Source organism: Scophthalmus maximus, chromosome 3 (genome assembly GCF_022379125.1).
Source record: "Scophthalmus maximus strain ysfricsl-2021 chromosome 3, ASM2237912v1, whole genome shotgun sequence".
NCBI classification, from domain to species: domain Eukaryota; kingdom Metazoa; phylum Chordata; class Actinopteri; order Pleuronectiformes; family Scophthalmidae; genus Scophthalmus; species Scophthalmus maximus.
The window spans coordinates 12,356,857-12,373,388 of record NC_061517.1 but is presented as its reverse complement, the minus strand read 5'-3'; the positions used below and the strand labels follow the sequence as shown (position 1 = coordinate 12,373,388).

The 16,532-nt window shown below is 45.6% G+C and overlaps 1 protein-coding gene across 6 annotated transcripts in view; it reads right to left on the bottom strand.

Moving 5' to 3' along the window:
• Positions 1 to 14,097, bottom strand: part of kmt2d (lysine (K)-specific methyltransferase 2D) — a 29,764-nt gene extending 15,667 nt beyond the window's left edge. The window contains exons 1-32 of one of the 6 annotated variants that reach the window (XM_047330761.1): positions 13,943 to 14,097; positions 10,991 to 11,073; positions 10,746 to 10,857; positions 10,389 to 10,591; positions 10,116 to 10,225; positions 9,845 to 10,007; positions 9,431 to 9,602; positions 9,193 to 9,307; positions 8,868 to 9,046; positions 8,473 to 8,774; positions 8,231 to 8,350; positions 7,045 to 7,844; positions 6,786 to 6,902; positions 6,587 to 6,700; positions 6,343 to 6,447; positions 6,078 to 6,259; positions 5,652 to 5,816; positions 5,338 to 5,447; positions 5,164 to 5,208; positions 4,882 to 5,055; positions 4,597 to 4,770; positions 4,382 to 4,504; positions 3,877 to 3,998; positions 3,641 to 3,776; positions 3,451 to 3,538; positions 3,289 to 3,365; positions 3,028 to 3,186; positions 2,821 to 2,890; positions 2,420 to 2,658; positions 2,224 to 2,297; positions 1,767 to 1,817; positions 44 to 1,657 (exon numbers count right to left, since the gene is read on the bottom strand). In XM_047330761.1, the coding sequence (XP_047186717.1) occupies positions 44 to 1,657; positions 1,767 to 1,817; positions 2,224 to 2,297; positions 2,420 to 2,658; positions 2,821 to 2,890; positions 3,028 to 3,186; positions 3,289 to 3,365; positions 3,451 to 3,538; positions 3,641 to 3,776; positions 3,877 to 3,998; positions 4,382 to 4,504; positions 4,597 to 4,770; positions 4,882 to 5,055; positions 5,164 to 5,208; positions 5,338 to 5,447; positions 5,652 to 5,816; positions 6,078 to 6,259; positions 6,343 to 6,447; positions 6,587 to 6,700; positions 6,786 to 6,902; positions 7,045 to 7,844; positions 8,231 to 8,350; positions 8,473 to 8,774; positions 8,868 to 9,046; positions 9,193 to 9,307; positions 9,431 to 9,602; positions 9,845 to 10,007; positions 10,116 to 10,225; positions 10,389 to 10,591; positions 10,746 to 10,857; positions 10,991 to 11,039 (6,264 nt within the window). In that variant the 5' untranslated portion in view covers positions 11,040 to 11,073; positions 13,943 to 14,097. Of the gene's footprint in view, positions 1 to 43; positions 1,658 to 1,766; positions 1,818 to 2,223; positions 2,298 to 2,419; positions 2,659 to 2,820; positions 2,891 to 3,027; positions 3,187 to 3,288; positions 3,366 to 3,450; positions 3,539 to 3,640; positions 3,777 to 3,876; positions 3,999 to 4,381; positions 4,505 to 4,596; positions 4,771 to 4,881; positions 5,056 to 5,163; positions 5,209 to 5,337; positions 5,448 to 5,651; positions 5,817 to 6,077; positions 6,260 to 6,342; positions 6,448 to 6,586; positions 6,701 to 6,785; positions 6,903 to 7,044; positions 7,845 to 8,230; positions 8,351 to 8,472; positions 8,775 to 8,867; positions 9,047 to 9,192; positions 9,308 to 9,430; positions 9,603 to 9,844; positions 10,008 to 10,115; positions 10,226 to 10,388; positions 10,592 to 10,745; positions 10,858 to 10,990; positions 11,074 to 11,279; positions 11,609 to 11,645; positions 11,772 to 13,347; positions 13,909 to 13,942 lie in introns of those variants that run through there. The other 5 variants (XM_047330765.1, XM_047330763.1, XM_047330764.1 and 2 more) reach the window with 5 other exon arrangements.
• Positions 14,098 to 16,532: the final 2,435 nt, after the last annotated feature.

The following is a 16,532-nucleotide window of genomic DNA, read 5'->3' as shown; positions in this document are numbered from 1 at the left end:
AGAGGTGCATAGAATGACAGCTGACTGATTAATATTTTGATACCTGTCTGTGCTTCTCCAGCTCAGAGGGGCTAAGGCCTACCAATGTAGGGTCCTGCACTGCTGACATATCAGGCATTTCTTGAGACGGCTGATGAGGTGTGTCTTGAGGGCGGACGGCTGGTAGTTCTTGAGATCCAGAAGGAGGTGGCACCCTGGAACTGAAGCCGTCTGTCCCCATAGTCTGCTGAGTTTGTGGCTGTGGTTGCTGGAGCTGAACTTGTACCATCTGACTCTGCTGTTGGGTTATTTGATGGCCTCCGGTGTTGGGGCTGCGGCTGAAATTAGGAGCTGCTGAAGGTTTACCAGAGAGAGGATCCCCTATGGAATTGTTGGTGGGGTTGGGTGGGGGTGCCTGGTTAGGATGAGGTGAGCTTTTATAACCTACAGTTCCCTCTGGGGCAACAGAGGGCGGACGAGGGGGTTTCTGGATAGAAGCATAATGGTCTCTGGATTGTGGTCTTGATGGTGGCTGAGAACAAGGGTCTGGGGATTGGAAACGAGGGGTAGCAGGAGACTGGACACTGTAAGCATCATTGGAGAGTCCACCAGGAGTGTGGGGAGACTGACAGCTGCCCTGGGACTGTGGGCTGGAGGGCACTCTAGGGCATAGTTCCTGTTGAGCTACAGGTTGTCTCTGGAGTCCAAGAGAACAACTGTCGCCTGACTGCGGTCTGGGAGTTAGCGGTGGCTGATTGTGGGGGTCAGAGAAAGGGTGGGAGGGAGACTTCCTGTAGCCTTCAGAATGGTGGCCAGGGGAAGCTCCAGGATGAAGTGTGCCAACCTCCCCTTGGTGCATTCGTGGCGTCATGGGTGCCTTGAATAAACCATCCCCAGGCTCCAGCATCCCGGCAGGGGAACCTGAGGACAGGTCAGGTCTTCCAACAGCAGAGGGGCGAGGTGAAGGTGCACTCATGTCAGTCCTGTACTGTACTGTGCTTGCAGGTGAGGAAGCCACTGCGGAGGGTGATGGGGATGAACCATATTCTAGCCTCCCCATCCCTTGCTGGTTTCTGAAGGGGTCTCCATAGTGAGTATTGTGGGGTGGCGAGAAGATGGGTGACTCCCCAAGCCCAGCACCTCTCGAATGAGGGCTTTCTGGAGGTCCTAGGGACTCCTGAGAGCCTTGCTGGGATTGTGGTAGATGACTTTGTTGCTGCTGCAGCTGTGATCTGAAGTAGGGGTCAACCTGCTGAGCCCGTCGAGGGGTTCCAGGAGTTCCTGGTTGCATGTCAAAGGGGCCAAGACTGGCTGGCCGTCCCTGAGGAGGACCCTGTGGGCCGGAAGCAGAATAACCTGAGGAAGAGGAGCTGACTCCAGCATGGGAGAAGGGTGTGGATGGGTGAGAGTGAGAATGGGGTGACTGAGAGGGAAACTTGGCCAAGGGATCCGTCCGAATTTCAGCCGACCCCGGAGTCTTAACAGGTCCATCAGAGAAAAATACAGAGGATGATCCTGAATCTGGAGGAAAAGGAAATGGGCTTTCGGCAGAGCTGGGCTGGGAAGAGATTGATGTAGAGCCTGAAGGTGGAGGGATCTGGAGGTGTAAACTGGGCCTTTCTCCCTTCACACGCCCTGGCTCAGTCTTGATGGGCCTGCACACCTGAATCACAGCCTGCTGTGAGAAGAGAAGGGGAAACATGAATCTGCTCTACGACTGTAATAAAAGAAACCAAAATCTTTAATTCATTTTGACAATGCAAAAAGGATGCTGATCTCTAACTCACCTTCTGTGCCTTGTTAATCCTCTGCGCTGCTCGGTTATCTTTGGCCTTTTGCTACAGAAAACAGAATAGATATTAATGTAAGAGAATTTAAAATAGATTTCCTAACGCATAACACAAGATATTAATAGCATTGTTTATCTGCAAAAACATTATACAATGAACCTGAATAATCATAAAGCCAAATATATCATCAGGGTTCTAATAAGCAGAACACACCAAACAAGTCAACAAACAATGTCAATGTAAACAGATATACAGTAAAAAGTTTCTGGTATTTATTTATTTTTTGGGTCATTTTTTCCCTTGAGGGGTGAAAGTATCAGAAGCCTCTAGGCAGGATATGACCAAACCGGGTAAAAGAAACCGATTTCCTCCACTACATTTTAAAATATGCAACATGCCACCACATAACTGTTAAATTATTATAAATCAATCCGTTAAAAAAAACAGAATCTACCAGATATGGAGCCTTGTCAGCAGCTGACACCTTCCTCCAGATCTTCATGATTTGCTTACAGCGACTAGCCCAGTCTGTGACGAGAAATATTCAAAAGATATTTAACAGTGATACACACCTCACTTTGGAGAAGCACAACAGATCTAGGCTCATACATATGTTGTACTTGGTGGAGTAGTATTTCTTTCACACACACCTGGGTAGTCCTGTTTGAGAGTCGGAAAGTTGGTATTGGCATAAAGCACAGGGGAAATGGTTGAGAGTTCACCCAGCTCCTCATCTTTCTCCCAGCGCTGGAGACTGCGCTGGTTGTAAGACAGCCCATCACCCTCCGCCTCGGTGGGGGTTGGTGGGGAGGAGGGGGTTACTGGGGTAGAGGGAGTTGCCCATGGGCTCTCCTCACCTCCATCTGGACTGAACAGCCCTCCTCGGTCCCTGTACACCATATAAGAGGGTATTTTCTTATTTAAAACAATGGACTTGCTTGTGTCAACATCAAAACGCTTCCTTTACACTGTTATCTACAGCACTGCTTACTGCAGACCTACATACTACATACAAAATAAAATGCACTGATCAATGCAGTCATTGACCTACCGCATGTCAAAGAACGGCGACTGAGAGAGGCCAGGAAAGGCATCCATCATTCCAGCTGAGGGCAGGGACCCTGCAAGAGAGTTTTCATGGTTGAATTCAAAGGTGAACTTTACCTAAACCATAACTATGTAATTAGTACTTATAAAATCCTAAATCATATAAAAAATATTGTTTGATTTGATCATTTGAAGCGTCCCTTGTACACACCTGAGAGGAGAGCTCTTTGTGGCAGGGCGCTACGATTGAGTTCTCCCTTACTGCCCTCCAAGATGGGCTTCATGCCCCCCAAAGTGGAGCCGTCTGACACGCCTAGAACCTTCCTGAAGAACTGCTCAGAATCCTGACTCTCAACTCCTTGCGGAAGACCTGTCACAAAACAACAATTCCATGATGTTCAAATCAGCTATTAAATATTCCATCAAATTAGGATTGTATACAGTATACAATTGTATTGTCGCAGGGAACTACCTTCACTCTTTACTGCATCAAAGTTATGAGGATCAGTAGACACCTGGTCCTTCAGCAATGAGGATGGTGCTGAGACTAGTGAAATTGTGCAATTGTTAAACCAACCTGGAATTACATCATAACCATAACAATAAGCGAGTAGTATCAGTGTCCAAACACTTACCTGCACCTTCTCCCTGAGCTTGGGGGCCCTCATCCCCCTCTTGCTTGAGAGGAAAATTATCTTCCACAGCACGATCCTTGGCCTCAGCTAGTGAGAGAAGCAAGAAGGTCACACCCCTTGTACTGACATTTTCCACAGTCAGTATCACAAATAATTTGCAGTTTTCATGTGTCAAGTTTGTGTTCTTACTCTCTGGGGGAGTAGCTTTGACCCCTGACGGTGCTGGTAATGAAGGTCGGACAAGGCATGTACCTGGCCTGTGCCCGTGTGGTATCATCCCAGCTTTCTTACTCAAGTCTATTAGCGTCTTCCCAAAGAAAGCCTCCTGCAGCGAATTAAAAATATTTAAGAGATGAGCATAACATAACTGAATACATTAAATCTAAAAACTGTTAAAAGCATAGAAGCACAGAGAGATTACAAACCTGGAGATAAGATGGAAACATGTCCTCCAGTTTGCTCTTCTTTCGGCCTCGACGTTTCTTGGCCTGTTCCTCACCCTCCACTGGTTTAGGATCCATTATGTTATCTGTGTCAGGATGGGGTCCTATGCACATGTAACCATTAAAGTTTCAGTTACAGCTGACATTAAAGAGCAAGGGGTTGTGTTGGTTGAGGGCATGTGGCTTCAGTGCATTGGCAGAAGACATGACATTGCTTTGCAGCACAAGCTAAGGCATAATAATGTTTGCCTTTATGCTTACAAACCGGCTGCAACAACAGAGTGGCCTTATTCAAATGAATGAGGGGAAGGCTTATGTCTGTCTGACCATGGCCTTAATATGGGACCATTAATGAAAAGTCCCATATTCAATAGCTGGAAAACAGCTAATGTGATAAGTCAAACTTCCCTTAGTAAAGTACTGAACCACCAACCAATTACAACCAATTTGAATTAATGAAATAAATATGTCTACTGTTGTCACTAACCATCCTCAATGGTTCTTTCTATTGGCTGTCCGTCTAACGTTGTCTCTCCAGCCAGCTGGGCAAAAAATTCTTTCTTCATCCGTGTGTGACACTTTCTTTGTCGCACCATGAAGCCTCCAATTCCTGTTACAATTTAAAAATAAAAATTTGAGTCAATGTGTTGTGGATGCTCAGACATCTATATGAATGTTAAAAGTTGTTTCTGGGTTGCTTACCAGGCCTGTAGGGTTTTCGCTTTCTTTTTTTACCATCATCTGCATCATCTGCTCCCCCTTTGAGACCGTCACCATCAGCCATGCCATCACCGGCATCCCTCTCAGCACCACCTTCTCTGTCAGGGCTCCCAGTGTTGTCCATCTTGGAATCACAGTCCATGGGCTCCCCACAGCCTTGATGTAAAAGAAAACATGGTCACAGATTAAAAAGGAACAAAACACTCCTGAAAGTTGTTGATACATTAATGGATGAGCGGAGCATGCGCTAAACTTTTCCATCCTCACCATCTCCGTCAACCTCCCTCAGATCCATTCCATCAGGACCTCCTTCACAGCACAGAGTGCCCAGACGGGAGCGACGCTGCCGTCTCTTGTGCAGGGGAGACATGGAGATGCTGCGGAGCAGGGACATTCCTGACTCCGTCAGCCACACACCCTCCAACCGGTAGAACTGGGGTTCTGTAAAGCGACAATTGCAAATGTGAATGATTTACATTAAAACAAACAAAGGTCAACCATCCAGAATATGCTTGTGATAATAAACACGAATAAGCAAAATCCACGAACCTGGCTCTTTGATCTTTATTGAAGCCATAATGGCTGACTCTACTACTGTGAATGAAGGCAAAAGCAGGTAGGGAAAGCAAAATAAAATCATGTCATCAGTACAGACAGGAATACCCTGAGTGAACCATTATTTTCATATCTTTACTTTTAAAATGGTGTCATTCTGATACTTACCCAAAGGTTTTGGAACATATGGGGTGCAGGATGTGCATGCAAAGCCCTCATCAGAAGCTTGTTCCACCTCATCCTCTGTGTACAGACTCTCACAGACAGCATGGACCCATCTGCACAGGCACACAGAAATACATCGATACGTACTCTTTTCATCACAAATCACGCCGCAAATCAAAGATGTTATGGAATAATTCATGATATGAAGAATACATGAATAATCCATTCCCCGCTTGTCTTCATTAGCCGCGGCCTCATGAATACCTCAGTTTCTGTGTCTGCTGAGTGCATGTCTAGTTCTAATGAGCAGCACCCACCGATCGCAGTACTGACACTGCAGCAGCAGCTCCTCCTCCATGAAGTTCTCTCTGCACACTGGACAGGAGACAAGGCTGGCACAGGGGCCACAGTGGGTGTAGTTGTTCTGCCACTCGCAGTGGAAACCTGGTGAGTTGGAGCCACACTGCACACAGCACACACACCTGCACAGAAGTAGTGAAACACGCTGTAACAATTATACAGCTTATATGCAACAACACAGATGCCAATGTGAGTGGAACAACGTTTTTTTTCTACTGCAACAGAACCAAGAGAAAGAGGGATGGACCTCCGAATTGCAGGGTTGCGCCTCGACTGTTTTACATAATATGCAAATTTACATGTATTCATTTCCATATGACCCCATTCAAAGCTGCAAAACTGAACAAAGCATTGTGGTCTTAGAGTTTATGTGTTTATTTTACCATTTGCACTTCCAGCCACCCTTGGGTACAGTGTGCAAGGGAGGGTCCAAGCAATAGGTGTGATAGCTGACATCACAGTCATCACACAGCAGCAGGCGGGAGGGGTCTGAAGCCTTTCCACACATCTCGCACACAATACATTCCAAACAACGCCAGCCTTTACGGAGCATCGTCTTGGTGATCTACAGAAGATACAAGGTTTAATCCATCTGTATTAACATAATACTGTGATTTTTTTTTAAATCGATAATAATATTGAGCTTACTTTGCTGTTCACACAGTAAGGATGGTAACACTGGGCACACTGTGCACAAGCCAACAACTGCCCCTCCATGCCCTTTCCAAAACTGCCACACACGACACACATATCCTGAAAGAGGAGATAAAGTGAGGAAAAGAGAAGAGAGGGAACAAGAGTATTTAGCATTATATGTAAAAGTTACATCTGTGGTTCTCGGCACAGAAAGTGCCACGGGGTAATTGAAAATGTCAAACTAAAAGAGTTGTACCTGGAGCAGGACAAATTTATCCGTGTTTGAGAAAAGAACAACGGTGTTCTGCATGGTGTCATCTTCCTCCTCCTCTTCTTCCTTATTAACTCCAGTCTCTGCTGTCATGCTCAGCTGTGGATAAAGGGGATAAATTATATTTTGAGATGACCACATTGTAAAAGGAAAGGAACATGATGGCGTGTAAAGCATAGCTCACCAAGAAGGCATCGATGCAGGAGGCCATGGCTTTGAGACGTGACCTACCACCACGCCCTCTCCCCCCACCACCACCACCTCGAGGTCTACGCTTCGCAGGGAAACTACTGCTTCGCCCCTACACAGACAAAAAACGAAAACATTTCAATGTCAATTTGTGTTGTGACAATGAAATAGTGACAACAAAACATGAGTTAAAGTTAAATGCCAGTTCAAGAAATATTCCTCAATGATCAAGACAAACTACATGGTGACCTCACCTGTTTGACCCTTGAGCGGCCTGGGGATCCTCTGCGTTTCACCTTCTCTCTGTCACTTCTGAAGGGTTCAAAGGGAAGTGAATCATCCGTCTCACTGAGCATGTTATCCGCATGTGAGCAGCCAGAAGGTACAAGGCCAAGCTCCATGGAGAGCTGAGGATCAACTTCTCCTGGTGAGCCCAAAAAGCCACTGCTGCTCTCATCTCCGTGGCTCATATTAGACATCTCATCTAGCAGCAATTCCGGCTTAATCTCTTGTTCCAGCGGTTCTTGTTTTATATCAATGTTAAGTCCTTCTCCTTTCATTTGCTCATCATCCTCTTCTTCCTCATCCTCCTCCTCAGAGTTAGGTAGTAACCCCCCCTCCATGTCCACAGCAGAGAGGGTCTCTTGTGCGTCTACTGATAAAGACCGAAGAGATGGAAACTGAGGGTCGTGGCATGGACTTTTTTCCTGCTCATCAAGCATGGGCAAATGCTCTGTTTTGTCCACAGAGGCAGGAGAAGCAGGAGACTTTGGTGGATCCGTACTGAAGGGTTCCGTGATAGAATGATCAGAGCCACTCTTCAATAACTCTGGTGATACTTGTACCACTGAGGGAGTGGACTCCTGCTTCTCCACCTCCATATTTTCAGGGCCCTGCTGTGAAACGGATGCTGGTTTTACATTAGGATCATTGGACTGTGTCTCTGCTGTGGGGTCCTGGGAAGCGGTGGCCTGGGTCACGTGGCTGACGGCCTTTTGTGCTCTCTCTTCATCAGCAGGTAAACAAGAGGCTTCGTGTTCTGTTGCTGCACATTCTACAGTTGAGATTAAGAAACAATGTTATTAGTGTTATAACAGTGTTATGCAGACAGGGCAGGTGTTACTTTATGGTAACTTAATGGATGTTTTGATGACCCACCAACACCACAGGCCAGTCCAACTATGACAGACGGATCAATGTGTTTGTGAGAGGAGGAAAGGTGTGGGCAATAAGTGCTGCATACAGCTTTACAATGAAGCAACGGTGCAATTAATTTAGAGGTCTTTTATGTTACAATAAGAAGTCTACATAAGATTCAGATCATTATGAAACTCTGGTGGGTGAAATTAGACTATGGTCAGTCTACGTAATTAAGGGAAAACGCTGATTATTTAAAGGTATATCCTCATCATTATCATCCACAATGTATTCTGAGCTTACCTGTAGACTCTAGTGGAGCGGCGGCCACCTCAGAGGGTGATTCTTTTGTTACTACCACTGGCTCCTCCTCCATGGTTTTCTCCCCAACCTCTGTTGTCTCAACAACTGCAGCCTCCTCCCCTAGAACCAAAAGAAATTAGTTTGCATCACAGACACACACAAAAAAAAACCCATTCTTTTACTAGTCCAATAACAGTCACTCCTGACATGTCTTGAAAATGTTGTCTTATGTTGTGTCTTACCCAAGTCCATGGGTGTCTCTGTGTCAGTTGTGGTTTCCGCCTGACCCATCTCTGATTTTCCCATCTGTCCTGGAGTCCCCTCTAATAAGCCCGTCTGCTCCTCTGTCATTACGTCTGCATCTGTTTGGATGGTCATCTCCACAAAATCCACGTGTCCTTCAGTCTCCTCAGATGCTTCTCTGGTTTGTATCTCTGTTGTGGGTGCTTCAGTGACAGACTGTTGATGATTCTCCTTGCAAAGCAAGCAAATGCACTTTGCTTCTGGAAGCTCCACCGGTGAAGCACACTCACCGTGCACCCACCTAAGACAATAAAAAGATCATCGAGATAGAACAATGTTAGACCATATAAGCCACAAACACACCCAATAACTAAATCCAATGAATTGAGCTAACCTGCGGCACATGCTGCAGCACTGCAGAGCAACAGATGGGCTGGCAGCTTTGCTGCAAACTCCACACACAGAGCTGCGGTGGCGCTGGCAGCTTTCACAAACGGCGTAGTTATCGAACCACTGCGCCGAACCTGGCAGTGCCAGTCCACGGAGACCACACTCAGTGCATACACGACACCTCTGACAAAACACAGATAATGGGGATAAAATGTAAACCAAAGGCTCAAAGAAGTCCTGGTCAATAAGAACATATTCTGATTATTAAGATCAACTCTCAAAAAAAGTAGCTTCCATGGTAATGACAGGTGAATGACATTGTGACTTACTCTGCATTTCCATGGGTCAGAGGGAAGAGAATCCATGGCTGGCTGAAGACAGAAGGTGTGATAGCCCTTATCACAGGCATCACATACCAACATTTTGGAGTCCTCTCCTGGTTGTCTGATAAAATTAAGATTCGAGACGTTACTTCTAGGAATGGGAAATAAAGCTTTAGTAGAATTGAACAACAGTAAATGTGCTAAATGTTGAGCATGACATCTGAATCTCTTAAGGGGGACTCACCTGCAAGTCTGGCACACTTTACACTCTGGGCACTGCCATCCTGCCCGTTGAATGGGCGTGGCACCAATCTCAAGACAAGCTGCATGATAATGTAATCCACAACCCGTACAGAACAGCAAGTCCGTGAGCTCACCCGCTGAGTCGCACACTGCACACCAAGCCTCTTCACCTGCTGTTAAAAAAAAAAAAGCACACAACATGTGTATTAAAAATTGAAGGAACTACCTGCACAGCTCACAGACAAGTTGTGTCGAGGCACAGATCTGGGAGATAAATCAAATCAACGTGCAGCCAGTCCACAGTTGATTAAGCAAAACTGTACAAAGCACACTGGTTGTCCAACAGGATTTCTGATAAAAGCATTACTGCCCCAAGGAACATCATAATTTTGACAAAGATATCTGGTTCTCTTACACAACTCCTCAGCCTTCTCTATGTGTTCTGGACAGAGGAGGACCAACTGCTTCATGGACTGGAAAGATCCACTGGCTGCTGAGCAAGGAAAGTGGTAGAACCGTGAGCAGCCCTCAGCATGGCATCGAATGGTTGCGCCCAGCCTTTTGCAATATTGGCAAAGCTGAAACAAAAAAATAGTAACAATTAAGATTTTTGTAAAGGAACCTTCTGTAAATCCCTTAATTCTACCTCGATACATCTAATCCCGGTCTGTGGACAGCACACTTACCCGCTGTGTCCCTGAGATAACGGCCTTATCCACGTTCTCCAGCTCCTCATTCTCCGTCCGCTTTACTCCCTCCGACCACACCGCACACCAGTGATGAACCCAACACCCCCCTGTTTGATTTAAAGCGCAACATAAGTTTATATCTCTAACCAAACTTCAATTCAACATCTGTGCATTTCATTTCTTGTAGAATGATCATATAATTAATTTGTAAAAAAAGAAAATGCAGTCTTGACTAAGAAAAATATAATAGTATAATTCTATAAGTTCAACCTGAATCATCAAAGAGTGCCGCCAAACAGAAGGAGTCCGAAAATCCAATGGAAGACAGGTCATCATTCCCGGGTTGTGACGGTGGAGATCCTGATGGCTCGAGGGTCAGCTGCTCCGAAAATGGCCCAAAATGTCTCAGTTCCCGCTGCCCATGCAGGCTCCGCTCCACACAGTTACAAAGCGCACAGGCTTGAACGTACTCTCTGTACAGAAGCAAACAAAATGATTCAAACCATGAATGGAGATAAATGTTTTGGTGTTGCTGACAATGAGCTATGTTGGCATACAAGTACAGTATGCACAGCAGCCTTTATGAAGTATGCACAGCAGCCTTTATGATCCAAACGAAGAACTTACACGGGTGTGCTGGAAGAGGCTGCTGTAGCAGGGGACACATAGTCATCACCAGGGGGGTCTTTGGACTCCTCCTGAGAGGAAACAGGCTGCTCTGCAGGGGCACTGTCATCAGCTAGAAAATGAAAACAAAACAAACAAAAAAACGGTTTAAAGAAAATGCATGAAACCAAATTGCACCACATTTCTATTTCAGAGCAATTGAATGCATGTAGAATAGTGTAGGTGAACTTTTACAACAACAATACCTGTTGTTTCGGAGTCATTCTCTTCGCAGTTTGATTTCTGCTCGTCCATTCCCTGTACTGATTTTGACCTCCTTGACAGAGATCTGCAATGTAGAGTTATAAGTTGCATTAACATGTGAGCATTAATTGGAAGAGGAATAGTTAAATGAAATTATTCAAAGAATGCAATCAATCGGCGGATTGTCTGCTTAACCAGCTAATGGCTGTGCCATTTCTATCAGATACATTATCAATGCGTAAAGAATGGAGAGATAATATATCGGATAATGATATTCAAGAAATTTCTCACCACATGCTATTTATGTTTACTCCCATAAAAAAGTTTTTCCAGCTATACTGTATGCAGGTGCCCACATACCAAATAGAAAACGGCACTGTTCATTAGCCAACATATGTTAATCATCATAAAAGGGAGTCCCTGAAATCCATCTTCCTTCCTTCCCATCCAAAATCACTTTTCACATAAACACCTACAACCAACGAAACAACCAATTAAACGTGTCGTGCCGTCAGTTCTGCTGATTTCCTTGTGTTCATTTGAGTAACGTTAGCACTAATGCAATCGAGCTTACTCGCAAACTCATGCAAATAGCACCAGTGTTACATTTGACGGATCGATCGCAAAACGGCTAAAGCAATTCGAGATATCATTCACCCAGCGATGCATAATCCAAATCGGAAAACCTCCAACGCGAAAAGGCAAAAAGTGTTAAAACTGAGACGTTGTTTTCCTAAATAAAACAACCGTAATACGGGATACACAAAGAAAACATAACTTCCGCATGTAGAACTTCCTGTTGCAGCGGACTCCTTTCGTGCAGAACCTTTGCCGCTCGCATAGTAGTTCCGCTATGACATTGGCACCATAAAACATATTGTAAAACAAACAATGCTGGGGGGGGGAAAAATGCTGGACAGGCTCGGCATTTTTTCCATCCACACTGCAGTCATATCCGATTTTTAAAGTTTAAATTCCAGGTGCAAACGATACTTATAAGGCGCCAACCGGCTTAGATTCCCAGGGTGTATTTTACGTCTTGTACATAATAGCCTCACCGGAACATGTTATATGATGGTGAATCTCCAAATGTTAGAACATGGACAACAACCGAGAGAAAATGCACCGCTACGTGTCCCGACATAAAGGACCCACTGGGGCAATACATGTGACAGTGGCTTTTTGAAATATACATCCACCACCGTCTCATTGGTTACACAATACAATTTGTGCCATCACACTTTTTGTTTTTTATCCTCCATTTCGACATATCCATTTTCACCAAGGCGTTTGCACGCGGATCGCTGTGGAGAGAAGACGGTCGCCCTTTGGTAGAATTACTCGCCACGCAATGAATTAACATCGGTGTGCGACATCTTTGTCCGAATTACTGGAGACCGCTTTGCATATTTGTGCAGACAAACAATCAAAACAAACAACACAGCCCGACACGAAATGGTGTGAGGCGAACAGCGCCAAAAGCTGCTCACACGAACAGAGACGGACTCGATGAATTTGCCTCCGAGACGTTTGTGTTACATGTCCGTAATGAACGTGTTCGGGTGGCGGCGACGCCGGAGAGACGCACTTTCCTCTCGACAAACTCGCGTCAAATTGAAACCCCCACGCCAACCAACAGGAGTTATGTAACAGCCAGTGTGAATAATTGCGCTTTGTCTCTAGAAACGAAGTTGGAAGTGTGCAGAGCGAAGTGATGTCATGGTGGCTGAGTTGACGTCTTCGCAGCCCAGCTAGCTGAGTTGACGTTAAAAGTGTGAACGTTTTTACAAATTAACTTCAACGGGGCGATCGCGTTCTTATTTCGTGCTGCTGGATCACGGGAGTCGCCGTTTGTCTGTTACTGCGCGGCGAACGCGTCGGTGGTTTTCACAAGTGAACAACTGCGGCGCTAAGCACTATTCCTCAATGTAAACACCGACTTCAAAGGGCTGGTTCTCTCCAGCAAATAGCCTCGTCCACGCTGCTGGCAACACACTGATACGGGAAAGCTAACGACTGCCCGCGGTGACGTAGCGTCAAAGTGTCCCGAGGAGGTAAAAACTGCGAGAAATTCCTTTTCATCTCGTGCACGGCAACGTGTGCTTGTTGAAATGTCAACCGGATACTCCGTCGACCAAACCTTTGGAAACAGCCAGCGTACAAACACATCAACCTGGAGTTAGCATCCAGGTAGCATCGCTAGTTCTCCAGCAAGTAGACAGGCCCCATCTGGTCGCGGCTAGCAGCTAAACGATCCCGATAGCGGGGCTAACGTTACCCGGTCTAAGGTCAGGGTTGGTGCGTCTTTAGGCATGTCGGTTGCAAGAAGTTCAACGAGGACACAGTCAAAGCGGCTCACCTCACAAAAACAATATCGTCTCCTCATACATCAGCAAAATCCAAACAACCACACAGCTTCCCAAAACGCTGATGGTCGCTTCATTTTATGTACCGGACTAACGCTGCGGCTAGCCGGCTGGAGGGAGAGTGGGGGAAGTGCACGTCGGCGGAAGGCAGGCTGTGCTGTGCTGATGCTAGCGACGCTAGCTGCTCCACTAGAGGGTACAATGCTACGGTTAGCTAGCTAACCAGCAGCAGCCTGAGCTTTGTGTGGATTGGCCACACACTGCCCGGGAACGGCACCGCACCGACACGCGTCTTCGACCAGCCCCGAAAGGGTTCCGCGGCTCTGTGCGGGGAATCCAAACCCTGTCTGCCGCCCGACTCTCTCTCTGCTTGTGGACGTAGCTTGACGACTTAAAGAGCTAACATTAGCTAGCATCTGCTCTGGAGTCTCGCTCGCGAGTCGTTGAAGCCGCTGCAAGTTTACACAAAACAGAGCGTCCGGAAGTTACCGGGCCAGACTTTGTTTGATACGCCAGAGAATCTATTTTCTCCGAAGTCTTCACTCGCCTGTGGACGCTCATAGCATCTACATGTGCAGCTCAACTCACAGTGGGGACCCATGCACGGGGTCACCAGCATCGCACTTCGCTCAACTGCGTTGCGTCTTTACGCGGCGGTTCCGCCGAGCGACTAGCCGCCGCTAGCCGAGCCAGCTAATGGGAACTACGTCAAAATGAATTCATGCAAACGAGCGAGCTGTAAAAGTGTTTTATTAACAAGGCGCTGGTGAAGTGTGGCGACAGCTCGAGTTCGGCGACGGATAACTTTGTGCGCGAGCGCTCATGTACAGGAGCGCGCGGCCGAAGGGGTCGTGATGTGTGGAGCGCGGGCCGCTGGAACATGGTGGATATTAGATATTAATCTCATTAGATGTTTGGATCCGGGGGAAGCCATTTTTCCAATAGATTGTTGTGATTGTACGAGCAAGAGCAGCCGCGACGTGCCTCCGGATGAATGCGCTCTGATGGATCAATTCTGATTCGCGATCGGATCAGCGGCGACAGTTCGATCGGGTTCACATTTCGTGATGCAAATTCATCCTCGTCATCAACCATAACAAATGACGGTCTGTTTGATAAGCGTGGTTTCTAATTCCTTATTCCGCCTCGGGATCTGTTCTGCTATACAGTGCGCATCGAGCTGGAGTGACTGAGAACAACTGTAACCGTCGATGATTGGTATTTGCCCTCATCTGAAGTGAACCTCATGATGAGCCGAATATGACAGTCCATGTAATGTCACCTAAACATTTCTATACATGTTTTGAGGCTGCATGTGTGTGTGTCTTAATCTTAGACGAATAATCTAAACTATACTGTACAGAATGTAGTAAGTAATACTACATTATTGTGTGGAAATCAGGCTCAGCCATCCAGCAGATAATCATGCTGCACTTTACAACCCTGACGGTTCATTAGTAGATATCGACTGGATGACCTTACCATTAAAACAAAAAAAAAAATCATTAATTATTTCTCTCTTGTAATTGGAGTTCAAATCTGATCTTCAGCTAAGGTTAATGAGCAATCACGAACACAATGCGGCTCCTGCAGGGGGTGGGATTATGGTTGTTGGCCTTCTTTTGGTTGCTTTATCACTGTGAGAAAAGCACAAAGGCATGGACATGAAGGATTGGTTCAATCGTCAAAAGCTGCTCCGAGAACTGCTCATTTTCCTTAATTGTTAGGTTTATATGGGGCTTCTACAGAGCAGCATACTATAATATTATGTTATTGTCGTTGGTTTCTATAAGTAATCCCAACCAAACAAGGGCAGAAAGTCATCTCAGGAATGCACGTTTTTGAAGTCTGGCAGAGCCTGAAAGGAATTTTGCTGAGATAAAAAAACATTTTTGGATTATTTTTTTGTTCTGTAGACTATGAAGCTGCACTTGCAAATCATTGTCTATAAGTGTATAGTTCTTCTTAAATCAAGACAGCAGCCTCTCCATGCCATGCACCTTTCACGAGCCACACCGCACCAAAGGCCTGGGGCAGTACATGACTTTAAGCTTGTCTGTCAATGGAACTGTCCTATCAACTTGCAGAAAATTAGGTTGGTTAACTGTTGGTCCCATTATGAGAAGGTCACAGGATTAATCCACACCAACCACTGTCCTTTTTATTAACCTTATGTCAACTGTACACCTATCCCGTCACGCCGTACAGCAGAACACGGAACTCTTACAGGCGGCATACTTAGGCTGTAACTGAAAACTGTAAAGTAACTGCAAAGAAGAGCATCTGCTAAACGTCTCGAATGTGACGGTATTGTTGGTGATGTTACACAAATGCCCGACGGTTCATCTGCAACATGCTGTAGCGTGTGATCTTCTTAAAGCGATGAGCAAGCATCTGTTGCTTGGAGTTGATCCACAGTTGACCCTGCACTCTCTCATGCGTGGTAATGCATATATGTAGAGGCATCTGTGAACAAAATGCTCACCTCAGCTCCTGCTTAAGAGAAGAATGTCCCAAGTATTCATACAGCAGGGGGGAAATGTAGTTGCTATTATAAAGCTCATTGTAATTAAATAAAGATGAATCATGTATGTTTTGTTGTGACAAGCTGCAACTGACATGCACCCAAAAAAAACAGGTTTTAGGCTTTAAACACATGGTCTTAAAGGGACGTGATTCTTTTTATAATTATCATAAGCTATTTGCGTACAAAACAAAAGTAAAGCACCGATGTTCCCAATCAAACATGCTTTTTAGATGTCCGGGGAGATTCTCATTCATCCCCGTCATAGTTAAGGTGTTGAATCGGGAGCAACTGGACTTGGTTGTAGTTTCTTGAAACATGATTTTTTAGAAGGCACTGCTTTTTGATACCATGATTTTTGACTTGGCATAGATTTTGACAGCTGTTCCCTAGCTTAGGGACAATAAATAATTGGTTGCCGGGCTGTTTAAATTATTTAAAAATCAGTTTATAGAAAGACAACTGAAGTTAAACTCGCATACGGTTTGACAAGATCTAACGTCTGCCATACCGAAAACATTGACCCAATTCTTCAGGAGTGGCCTGTGAGGTAAATTGCTTTATGTTTATGAAAATGTTCTATAAGCGTCTCGCCTGAATGTGGGGTTTGCAGGTTTTGATTTTGAAAACAGGTCATTACTGGCCCTCCTGACA